This window comes from Xenopus laevis, chromosome 8L, assembly GCF_017654675.1.
Source record: "Xenopus laevis strain J_2021 chromosome 8L, Xenopus_laevis_v10.1, whole genome shotgun sequence".
Taxonomy (NCBI): Eukaryota; Metazoa; Chordata; class Amphibia; order Anura; family Pipidae; genus Xenopus; species Xenopus laevis.
This window is the reverse complement of record NC_054385.1, coordinates 36968952-36980902: the sequence shown is the minus strand read 5'-3', so window position 1 is coordinate 36980902 and position 11951 is coordinate 36968952. Positions and strand designations below refer to the sequence as shown.

Sequence of the window (11951 nt, the reverse complement as noted above, 5' to 3'; positions counted from 1 at the left end):
TGTTTCAACTAACATTAGGGAAAATTATTTGGAAGTATCTGATCGGGTAACAGGTATTTGCTTGTGTCATTGCTCTCTCGCACGACTGCCTTGTGATGTCCATGTGATCTTCTCCTGAGGATGAGTCCAGGCTCACGATGGATGCAGAAGGAAAAGAAAAGAACAACAGTTAGAGAGAGGAGAAAAGATTAAATGCTGGTAAGTGTAGCATTGTGATTAGTATGCAAACCCCTGCTCTACTGTTTTTATCGCTACACTCTGCATAGATTCCTCCATCAGATGCTGGAAGTTATAGTTTAGTTAGGGGAGGGGGGTCAGGTTACATACAGCATACTCACTGTCCTCCGTGTTCTTTATATTTCAAGACTCCCTTAACTGAAAGTCAGGAGATAAAACCCTATTCATTGGGTGCCCTGGACACAGTATTTTGGCATGTTACAAGATGGCTGCAAACAGGGATTGCGAGAGAGAGAGCAGCAGCAGTGCATTATGGTTTGATGATAAATTACAGTACCTGTGTTTTTTCGGGGATTGATGGAAGCTATGGGAAGATTACTATTAATGGAATTACTAATGGTTTGTGGAATAGCTGATCTGGGGATAATGGGAAATCAGAATTATAAATTCATTGCAAATTACAAAATTTTAAGTTATTAAGTTAAATGTTTTGGGGCTTTTAGGGTGACCCATTGATCAATGAATGGTAATTAAATGTAGGGCAAAAGAGTTAAGTATTACAGTACTATAAAGAGACTGAGTTTTGGATATGATTAATGATTTTAATCTGATTTTTCTTATGATATAATATGTCATTTTGTCACGTGGCCTACTTTGATCTATTTTGTCACCAGGATAAAACACCAATAAATGACCTGAATGCTATTAACTTCATATCTTGGTCTACCTTCTGCACAGCAAATTTATAGTACTGTATATGTTTAGAGTTGTGGTTTTACGGGTTTTCCTTTTAGGAAAGTTTTGTTCTAAATATTGGGGTGGTTATATACAATATCAGATACTCCGCTTACAAAAACATTTAAATTGACTTATTTTATGTATATGAATGGGGGCCTTTTACCTTTAGAATTGTTTATCTTTTTGTAAAATACATTTTAACTTTAAACCTTAACATCTAATCTACCACTACTATCTGATAAATCTTGGAACGAGAACCCTTCTAGGACGCTGTTGTTACTGTCGTCATCACTTGAAACCGTCAAAGATGATGAAGTTTCTCCAGTTGAGTCGCTGAAGTCCCCATATGAAGACTACAAAAAAAAGAACAATTTTTATATTTTTTATCTACTTAACAACAAAATGTTTCACAATTTCTAAGGATTATAAAATCTGTAAAAACCTAAAAGTGATCTGTCATTACTGGGTGTGCAGATGGCTCATGTGCTGCTTAAAAATCCATTCTGGCACAGTTCAGACTTTAACAGTAAAGCAGCACTTTCCCATTGCTTAATTCAGTCATATACTTACCACCATGGGCTTGAAGGGTGGTATTATCGTGCGGTTTTCCAGTTTGACCCAGTCGACAGATGCATAGAAAGGGTGCTCCCTGATGTTCCCGGTGGTTCCAAGACGTTGATGGCGATCTTTCTTCAGTAGCTGGGGAAAAAAAAACATTGTAAATGTGCTACCAGAGGCCTTAAATGCCATTTGGACATTCTATCTAATGAGTCGTACGTATCATACAGAAGTAACTTCATTGAAAAAGCCTCTAGCCATGAAAAATAGCACAGATAATAAAGTCATCTCATCCTGGGAGCCTGTGATGCACATAATAATTATTTTCAACAGTATGTGTGAGAGTAGGCACCAAATGATCCAGCTACATACCTAAAGGTGGCAATACATGGGCAAATTAAAGCTGCCGATATCAGTCCTTTAGACTAATTCGGCATCTTATCTGCCCGTGTGTGGGGGTTCCCGACGAGTCCTCCCGATCGATATCAGGCCAAATATCTACCATATATCGATCAAGCAAGTTTGTTTTTTTCTGTGATCCAGGACCGCATCGGCTAGTTGATGTGGTCCTGTGACCCATCTGCGCCCATTCATAGCATTGTAATTCAACGTTCGGATTCACCCGATATCACCCTGCAGTTAGTGGGCATATAGGGTTAAGATCCGTTTGTTTGGCGACCTCGCCAAACGAGCGGATCTAATAGTGTATGGCTGATTGCCAGTCTATTTACTTTGCCATAGGCTGCACAAACAGAATTATGGCTACTGGAATTGCAGCTAAAGTACACAGTGATAGCTTTGGCTATGCCCTTTTCTACTAAGACCACACCCTGCTTTGTAGGAGCTTTACACCGATTCTTAATTTAGGCTGAGGTTATTGAACACAGGAATACATACAGTTACATACAAAAATGTGTTCCAAAAAGACATTTTAAGCTACATTTCTTTTTTATTATTCCATAATATAATTGCTTATACCCACCGCTTGCAGGAGATCCACCAGTTCTGTGCTGCAAATGCTGCTATATTCGGGCTCTTTGTCGACTACCGATTGCTCGTTGTTAAATGGAAAAAGATTGGTAGCCATTTTGTAGATGACAACACCCAATGACCACCAGTCGGCTGCTGTGTTGTACTCCTTCCTTTTGATCACCTTGAAAAGAAAGAACAGATTATTTCTGTAAACAAGGTTCCTTGGAAAGAAGGAATAGATCATTTACCCATTGCTGTTACTGTGCATGTGTAGGAGTAGGGAACTGTGTTTCTCACCTCCGGTGCCATATATCCACGTGTTCCGGCTCTGCCTCTGGTGGTGTTGTTGTGGAAGATGCTGTTAACTGCCAGACCGAAGTCAGCAATTTTGATATGGCCTTCATGGTCTAGCAGGATGTTGGCTGGTTTGAGGTCACTGCAAGAATAAGATAAGAAAAACTCAGATTAGCAAATGTGCCACATGGAATTCTTTCTGTGCAGCAGTGGATCAGAGTAAGATGCAGTGTCGGACTGGCCCACCAGGATACCAGGAAAACTCCCGGTGGGCCCAGGTGTCAGTGGCCCCTCATGCTGCTAAACATTTAGCCTATTTCATGGCCATTCCCTATTTCTATAAGAACAAAGAGGTCAAATAGATGGAATAATAGATTATAGTATTATAATATGTAAAGAAAAGAGACTAGGAGCTGAGAGGTTGAGTGAGGAGAGGAAGAATAATAGTTCTGAGAGTGGACCCCAGGTCTAAGGTTTTTGGCTGGGCCCCTGATCAAAGGTTTTTTTGGTGGGCCCCGGGTGTCCCAGTCGGACACTGGTAACATGCAGCCTATACACATACTACTTTGATTTATGTTGCACTGCATGTAAAGTCACATGTATTTGTGTGTAATTATTTAATGCAGATGGTAAAATCCAGTGTAAAAAGAGGTGTTAACTGGAAAATAAATCATTCTCAGCACGGCAAAGTTTTTTAAACCTGGATTGACTTAGTAGGCCTGTGGTGTAAATCAGAGGAGTTTGGCCTATAATAAATAACAATAAACTGTTGGCATTACGGACACAAATTCTATGGTGAGGATGGGAACATCTGTCCTGAGCCTGCCAGTGCTTTAAAGTTTTGGGCACATTGTCATACCGGCAGACCCTACATGGAGAAACATTTTCTGATCCTTTAATTGTAGTTGCATTACTTTTAATTGAATGATGCTCAAAATGAATGATTTAAGGAAGATTTGCCCTTAATATAAACATAATATAAAGACAGGTGGGAAATCAGAGATGAGAGCATTTTACTAACCGATGGATGATCCCTTTGGAATGAAGGAATTGCAGGCCGCAAATCATCTCTGCTGAGTAGAACCTTATTAAAGGGAAGAAAAAAAAAATATATTTCCTCAGTGACTACATATACTATTATCCATTATTAGTGATGGGCGAATTTGCGCCGTTTCGCTTCGCCGAAAAATTAGTGAATATCGTGCGAAATTCGCGAAACGGCGAAAAATTCGCGAAACGGTGCCGGCGTCTCGTTTTTGACGCCGGCGCCCGTTTTTGACGCCGGCGTCCGTTTTTTCGAAAAAAAAATTTTGACGCCGGCGAATTTTTTCGGCGAATTTTCGCGGGCGTTTCGCGAATTTATTCGCCTGCCGTGAATCGCGCAAATTCGCCGCGAATTCGCGCCTGGCGAATAAATTCGCCCATCACTATCCATTATTAATCCTTTATTATAAGTAAGCAGAATCAGCATCAAGACAAAAAAACATGACATTGTAATGTTTGGATTTTGCTGTGTTACTGCACACTTAAAGCAAAACTGAGACTTTTAGACTTCTATAAGCAAACTCATAAATGCCCATAATTCTTCACAGTAGCCCACAGTGTATATAAGTGAATCACAGTAACTTGTAGCCCACAGTGTCGCTGATATACAGTTTCATAAAAACCCATACAGTAAATTCATTAACTTCCATTATCCCTATGAAGTGTTCCATAGTCTTCACTGAGCCAATGAGATATTATACAACCTGCAATGTTCCTATTAGGTGCCCCACGTCCCAAACTGTCTCCCAGTATACGACAAACTCTTTCACAATCCTCCCCAAAAAGTGTTTCCATAGCCAACAATGATCTAAACGCCCTCAAATAACTTTCTCGAATAGCTCACAATCACATATGTGGACTAGCTTTGCAGTGCCACAGTAAACTGCCCCATAGCATACAATCCCCTTGTTATAGTAAGTGTACAGTAATCGTTACATAATTCATGTCGTTCCCAGTACAGCTGCACAATATTCCCAAGTCATTTCAGACTGGAACTTTTGCAATCCCTGTATCTCTACCACTGCAATTAACTTGAGGAATAATGAACATTTACAAGTGGTTTATTACTCACACGATGTTGTCTGTCTTTATGATTCCTTGTCCACTCATCAGATCGTGAAGGGTTCCCCCGCCAATATACTCCAAGATGATATATGCTACTATCTGGTGAGGAAGACAAACAAGGAGAGATATTTAAGTAAACAATACACTGTAGGGTAGCATCCAAAGATATATCAATATCAGCAGCTTGAATGCACATGCACTAAATTAGATATGTCAAATGCATCAAGAACTGCTGTATTTATATCAGATCGCTAAACTTTACTGTGGAACAATTCCCCATGGAAAAAAAGTCTCATCATACTGTATATAAGTATCCTGAGGGTGGGATATTATGCCAAGACTGTTTGGCTGGGGGGCCCAAATACAAGTAAATAAATATTTTAATGATATCTGTATGATGTCCCCCCATCTCCCTGAAAAGTCTTCACCTCAATAAGCATTTCCTTTAAATCTGCATTTTTGAACTCACTTAGCAGAGAAACTTCAGTCCAACAGTCCAACAAGTTCTCCAAATGATCCAACATTTTACTCATAAAGCTAATTACTAACATTAGTTACCCATAGCAATCAATAACATGTTTGCTTTAAAATAGGTAACCAGTAAATACTTGCTGATTGGTTGCTATGGGTTACTGTTCCTGGGCAAACTCATGTCCCTTTTATTACATTGCCCCATATATTGTGTAATGGGTCATCTTGCCAACAGCAAATATTAAACTGGGGAAAGAACGTGTATACTTTTATGGCTTTGTTGTGGTGGAAGAGTTCTCCATCTGGGGTGAAGGCCTTTAGGGAATGGTCATCCATTTGGGGGGTGCAATCAGTCCCATTGTGAACAAACGTTGTCAAAGTTAGGGACCTGAGAGCCGTATAATGCTAAATAATCCATGTGGAGAATATCCTCAATTACAGCTTTAAGTTCCACCAGGGTTGGTGGCTGCAACTGCTCAATGTTACATTTAATATCCTTTCATTGTAGGGGTTTAATAGTCTTATTGCAATGACACAAATCTATTACCTTTGTCTGGAAGGCCGCATAGGCATGGCACAGGAAAGGGCTTCCCCTCGCAATCTGTAGGACATGAGCTTCCATCTCAGTCAGCGGTGTCTTCTCCGAGATCTTCACTGCCACTAGCTTTTTCTTGCTGGTCCAAGAAGCCAACATGACCTGAGAAAGGCAGAGGGGAGAGCAAATATTACTTTAACATTACACACATTTCCAGAGATAGCCAAGAGAATGTGTATGATAACAGATCTATAAGTATTTCTATTTCAGACTATCAACTTTATACTACAGTTATGTGGGACTAATAAGAAAGAACAGGTACTGTCCACAAACAGATAGAACTTCTCCAACAGAGATGCTGCAGAAACATAAATGGAACATGGAGATATTATATACGTGAGTATCGGATTATAATGTTTATCCTATATACAAAAGAGGACTTATCCCCCTATCCCGTTGCACTGTGGAAAATTAGACACAATGTATTACAGTAAAAAGCAATATTTATTAATAACCATGCTAGTGAAACAAATTAAAACATATTTAAAAAAACCAACAGCGCTGCTGGAAACAAAAAACGGGGAATACCCTGATGTTAATTAGTGATCACTATTTTTTATACTGGTTGAAAAACCTTGCGTAGGTAAAAAAATGTGGTTGGAGCAGTATAGATAGTTTGGTAAAGCGTATTAGATGTGAATGTGGCGGACACCCCTCCCCCTTGCACTGATATATAATTGAAGGCTGGCGCAACTGTGGATGTCTGCTTCTTTTTAACCCGGCGTTCTGGATTATAATGTTTCTTAATAATGTTTGGAAATAAAGTTGGTGTTGCATGTTTGGGGTACAAAAAGGTGGTGGGCTAAACCCCAAAAATCCCTCCTGTTCCATTACCCTAAAATAAAATCAGAATTCTGTACTAGGATTCTATCCCTCAGATTAACACTTCATTCATATTTCTAAGTTATCACTGTTTTGGCAGAGGGGTTACTTACAAGTCCCCACTCTCCAAATGTATCTGCTTATATTCTTAGATATATAGATATAGAGAAATGCCCCTTAGGAAACAAACCCATTACTTGCCTTGCCAAAGTTCCCCTGCCCAAGCTCAAAATGGAATATGAAGCTGCTGATGTCAAGTTGGGCAGGTTTTGTGGCTGGAACACAGGGTCTCTTCTTTCTGTGGCTTCCTCCTCCTGTTGGGAAGAAATCACATTAACAACTCTCACTGCAAATACAGTGTCTCTTATAGGGGAAATATACCCTGATAAGCATTAGGGTTTCATTCAATCTATTTTATATAAAATGTTTATACAATTAAGACCTCCACACAACTTACAAAGGGAATATGTCAGAACTATACAAGGCAATAGGAATAGTTGATAAAGGAGCTAAACTAGGGGAGCTGGCTATCTCTGACACAGGGATTGCTAATGAGGTACCCAGACTTTTCTTAATATGATGTGACAGTATGATCTGGTCTTCAGCCACTGTATCCCTTATCATTGATATAAAGACCCATCCATTTCCTGAGCTGGAAATAATGATCTCCCTTTATCCAACTGCAGTGAGATTTCTAGAGACCACTGGGAGGATACAGAATCCAATAGGCCCCATATTGTATCTATCACACATTGCCCCTGCAGATCCTTATTACCTGCACAGATAAACCTGTTCAGTATCCAGCACCTCCCTCAGTCAGCCACTCTCAATTGCCAATTGGTTTATCCCAACTGACATCTGCACTAGAGTCTGCAGCCTTGTTTCTTAACCTTGGGTCCCCATATGTTACTGGACTACAACTCCCAGAATTCTTCATCATACAGCCAATGGTTAAAGCTTTATGTAAGTTGCAGTCCAACAATATGTAGGGATTAAATGCTAAGAAACAAGTATCTTGACCATAAACACATGCCAGCTTATCAACAGAAATGGACAGATAAATGTTTGCAATGAATCTAAGGTTTCATCAGTAGCCAACAGTATCATATTCAATACACATGGAACTTCCATAACCCTAGGGGAGATGCACATAAAAGGACTAGGGCTGATTTACTAAATAGATCTAATAGATTGCTGATTGAGGATATTTTCAAACTGATTGCTGCTATGGGCAACTGCATTTAGCACTTATATTTCCAAATGAGCCCAACTGTTTCAGCATATTAAAGCTAGTTAATAACATTACAATGCACTCAGTTGCAATATGAACAAATTAATGGAAGAGTAAATAGGAAATATGCTAAAGACCCTTGTGTGGATGATTCTCCTTACCTGCGCTGCTCTCTGGGCTCCTTGATCTTTTCTGCTGGAACTTCTTTTCTTCCTGCTCTTTGCTCTTCTTCCTGCTATTTTCTTTTATGTTTTTATTCTTTTCAATGCTCTTCTCTGATTTTTTAGCTTTTTTGCTCCTCCGTCTCTGCTCTGATTTTTCCTCATCATCTTCACGACTCCTTTTCAATTTCCTCCAAGCTTCTGATCCTCGATCATTTTTTTGAAAGCACTTAGGCTTCATTTTGGCTTTTCTGCCCTCCTCTAGTCCTGCTTCTCTCCTCTAGTCCTGCTTCTCTCCTCTAGTCCTCCTTTACACCTCAATTACTCCTTCTCTTAGTCCTCCTTAACTCCTCTCTCCCTCCTTCTCTACTCTAGTCCTCCTTAACTCGTCTAATCCTCCTTCTCTCCTCTAGTCCACCTTAACTCCTTTCTTCTTCCTTCTCTTCCCTAGTCCTTCTTTACACCTCTCTTCCTCCTTCTCTCCTCTAGTCCTCCTTCTCTCCCCTTTTCCTCTCCTATAGTCCTCCTTCGCTCCTCTAGTCCTCCTTCTCTCTACTTTTTAGACGCTTATTATCTTTCCCAGCACTCACTAAACTTTTCTAGTCACTTTTTGCTCCTTCACTATCTCCTGTCTGTCGTTAGCTGCTCCCCTCTCTCCAACCAACTGTTGACTGGTCCACTATCCTCTGCTCTGGTGGCTGTAACTGTCACTATGTGACAGTTAAACGGTTAGTTAGACAGTTGAACCCCAGACTAATGCAAAATGTTACTGCATTCAATTCCAAAGTTCTCTATATCACAAGGTGAAATTGTGAAAAGTAGAACTCCTTAACTCCGCTATTCCTCCTTCTCTCCTTTAATCCTTCTTCTCTCCACTAGTCCTCCTTAACTCCACTCTTCCTCCTCACCTCTAGTCCTCCTTAATTCCTATCTTTCTCCTTCTCTCTTCTAGTCCTCCTTCACTCCTCTCTTCTTCCTTCTCTCCTCTAGTTCTCCCACTCACCTCTAGTCTACCTTAACTCCTCTCTTCCTCCTTCTCTCCGATAGTTCTCCTTCTCACCTCTAGTCTTGCTTAACTCCTCTCTTCCTCCTTCTCTCCTCTAGTCCTCCTTCTCTCTTATAGTCCTCCTTCTCTCCTCTAGTCCTCCTTGTCTCTTATAGTCCTCCTTTGCTCCTCTAGTCTACCTTCTCTCCACTTTAAGATACAAATCTCTCCCAACACTCACTAAACTCTCCTCTAGTCGCTTTTTGCTCCTTCACTATCTCTTGTCTGTCGTTAGCTGCTCCCCTCTCTCCAACCAACTGTTGACTGGTCCACTATCCTCTGCTCTGATGCTTGTAACGGTCACTATGTGTCAGTTAAACTTGATGGCTAGGGCTATAGTTGAATTTTATACATAATATATATAATATATATAAGTTGCCTACAACTTACTTTATAGGTTCCTTTTAAGGCCTTGCCTTGAGTATGTAGTGCAGTGTTGGCCTCCAATCCTTAATAAGGATATTAAAGAGCTGGACAAAGTGCAGAGGCAGGCAACTAAACTGGTCACAGGGATGGAAGACTAGAGGAAAAGAACTTTCATTTGAAGCAGCATAGGTGGTTCTTCACAGTGAGGACAGTGAGGCTGTAGAATGCCCTGCTGGAAGATGTTGTGATGGCTGGTGCTATTAGTGCCTTTAAGAGGGGGTTGGATGATTTTTTGGACAAACATAATATCCAAGGCTATTGTCATAGTAAAATCTACAATTAGTATAGAATATATAGTTTATAAGAGTATATGGAGGGGTCGGTGTGAGTGTGTTTATGTTTGTGCACTGGGTTTCATTTGGAGGAGTTGAACTTTGTCTTTTTTCAACCAAACGTAACTATGTAACTATGACTGTGAAAGACAAATAACATGATATTGCAGAGATGTCTCAGTAAAACTGAAAGCATGTACTATGGTTTTGAAGGATATAACCTACAATTGGAGAGTGATGATTATTTATATATAAAATCTCATTTATCATCTACCTAGCAATGGTATTTGCACAAACTAGCAAGGGTATTCTGTAGGCAGACTAGACTAGAGTGTTCTTATGGGTAAAATTAGGAAATTTCAATAAAAGCTATCAATTATCTCCACCCAAATAATACAAAAAAAACCACATTTGTTTAATGAAAGAAAATATAGTTCTAAGAAAATGTCCATTATACATCAACAGAAATTGAAAGCTATTCAGTAGCTGTTCTATCTATTCCTCCACCTGACATATCCCACTGAAGCAATTTAGCAGTACTCTTTTTCTTTTAACAATTCAAGCAGAGTTCCCCTTTTAAGTTTTAATAAGGTTTTCAGGTTCACTTGAAAAATCAGGGATACCTATATTAAATGCAAACTAGCAACTCCATCCGTGCTTTTTATGCAAAAATAGGTTTGTAAGGGAGCTAGGAAAAAAAGAATTTTAGAAAGTCCAATTAACAGAATAGTATTTTTTTTTACATTTCTTTTATATATTTTTGGAATCGATTTATCTTACTGGATCTCATAATGTAAAATAATTTATTTAGACCAATAACATTCAGGAGGAATGTGTTCTGTCTCCAAATAGATCTGTCATGATTTTTTTTTAAAATGACAACTGAAGATTCCAAAAGTCACAAGAAAACCAAAAGAATACAGTTGGTTGGTTTATATGGTAGCATTTATTGTACACATGGTAAGGACATATATTGATTACAGATTTGATTGTAACATAATTTACATCCCTCTAAGCATAAAATTCAGTCTTCAAAGTTCCGTTGACCTTATGTTGCCGCTGTCTGGGCACAGTTTCAACAGCCTCTGAAAATAGAGGTATGGCCACCTTCAGAGGGGTACAGGGAGTATTGTTGCAGCTGTTTTCCCAAGTTAATAGGTCTTTGTAAAAAATAAAAATTTCTTAAACTCCTTAGTTCCAGCCACCATGACAGTTTTGGGACATAATTTGAGAGAAAATACAAGCTCATTAACACTAATAAACAGGGTTGTGTATACTTCATCCTTGAAGTCCCCAATTAAAGCTACTGTTCAGTACGGACACTGAGCTGATTGTATGTTCTGTAAAAAGGCAGAACAATATATGCTACTACCCAGGATAAAATGAGTTTATACTTGGCACATTCCATTTATTACTCTTATATTCCTTTATTACTGGAGATATAATTAGCTAAATTAGCTAGAAGTCCATCAACTGTATATGTATGTGTGTATATATGTGTGTGTCTATATATGTATGTGTGTATATATGTTTGTGTGTATATGTGTGTGTGTATATGTGAGTGTGTATATGTGTGTGTGTGTGTGTGTATATGTGTGTGTATAGCAAACCATTCCCTAAGCCACTCATACCTCCCTTCTCCATAGAAAACCCCAAGCTAAGCACCAGGAAAGGCTGTGGGCATTAAGGGCCACATAAAGTACACTGTAAAGCAGAGATTTTTTTAAACTTAAACGCACTCAAAATTAGATAAGCAAAAGAAAAAATGGCAGTAAATGGCCCTCATATAGTTCCAGAGCCATTATCCCACTATTACTATAGGCACCATCCCTCCCTACTATACCTGCTATCCGACAGTCACAGTCCTTTCCCAGTGGTTAAACAAAGGATATCTTTAGCCTTTCCATCCTTCTCGAAACCAGGGTTGGTCTTTATATTACAGGCCTTGCACTCTGTCGCTCAGCTACTGTGCCTTGTTCTTTCAGATTCTCCTGATTCTGGAAACAGATACGCTCCTCAGTGCAATATAGAGAATAAAACTCGCATGAGCATTAACTGGGAGACAGGCAGGATAATAAAG

The 11951-nt window shown here is 39.4% G+C and overlaps 1 protein-coding gene across 1 annotated transcript in view; it reads right to left on the bottom strand.

Moving 5' to 3' along the window:
* Positions 1–8484, bottom strand: part of LOC108705817 (protein kinase C delta type-like) — an 8493-nt gene extending 9 nt beyond the window's left edge. The window contains exons 1-9 of the mRNA XM_041572708.1: positions 8129–8484; positions 6938–7050; positions 5867–6016; positions 4856–4947; positions 3761–3823; positions 2743–2881; positions 2456–2626; positions 1486–1614; positions 1–1268 (exon numbers count right to left, since the gene is read on the bottom strand). The exon at positions 1–1268 is cut by the window's left edge and continues 9 nt beyond it. Of these exons, the coding sequence (XP_041428642.1) occupies positions 1119–1268; positions 1486–1614; positions 2456–2626; positions 2743–2881; positions 3761–3823; positions 4856–4947; positions 5867–6016; positions 6938–7050; positions 8129–8369 (1248 nt within the window). The 5' untranslated portion in view covers positions 8370–8484 and the 3' untranslated portion in view covers positions 1–1118. The remainder of the gene's footprint in view (positions 1269–1485; positions 1615–2455; positions 2627–2742; positions 2882–3760; positions 3824–4855; positions 4948–5866; positions 6017–6937; positions 7051–8128) is intronic.
* Between the last annotated feature and the right edge of the window lie 3467 nt (positions 8485–11951).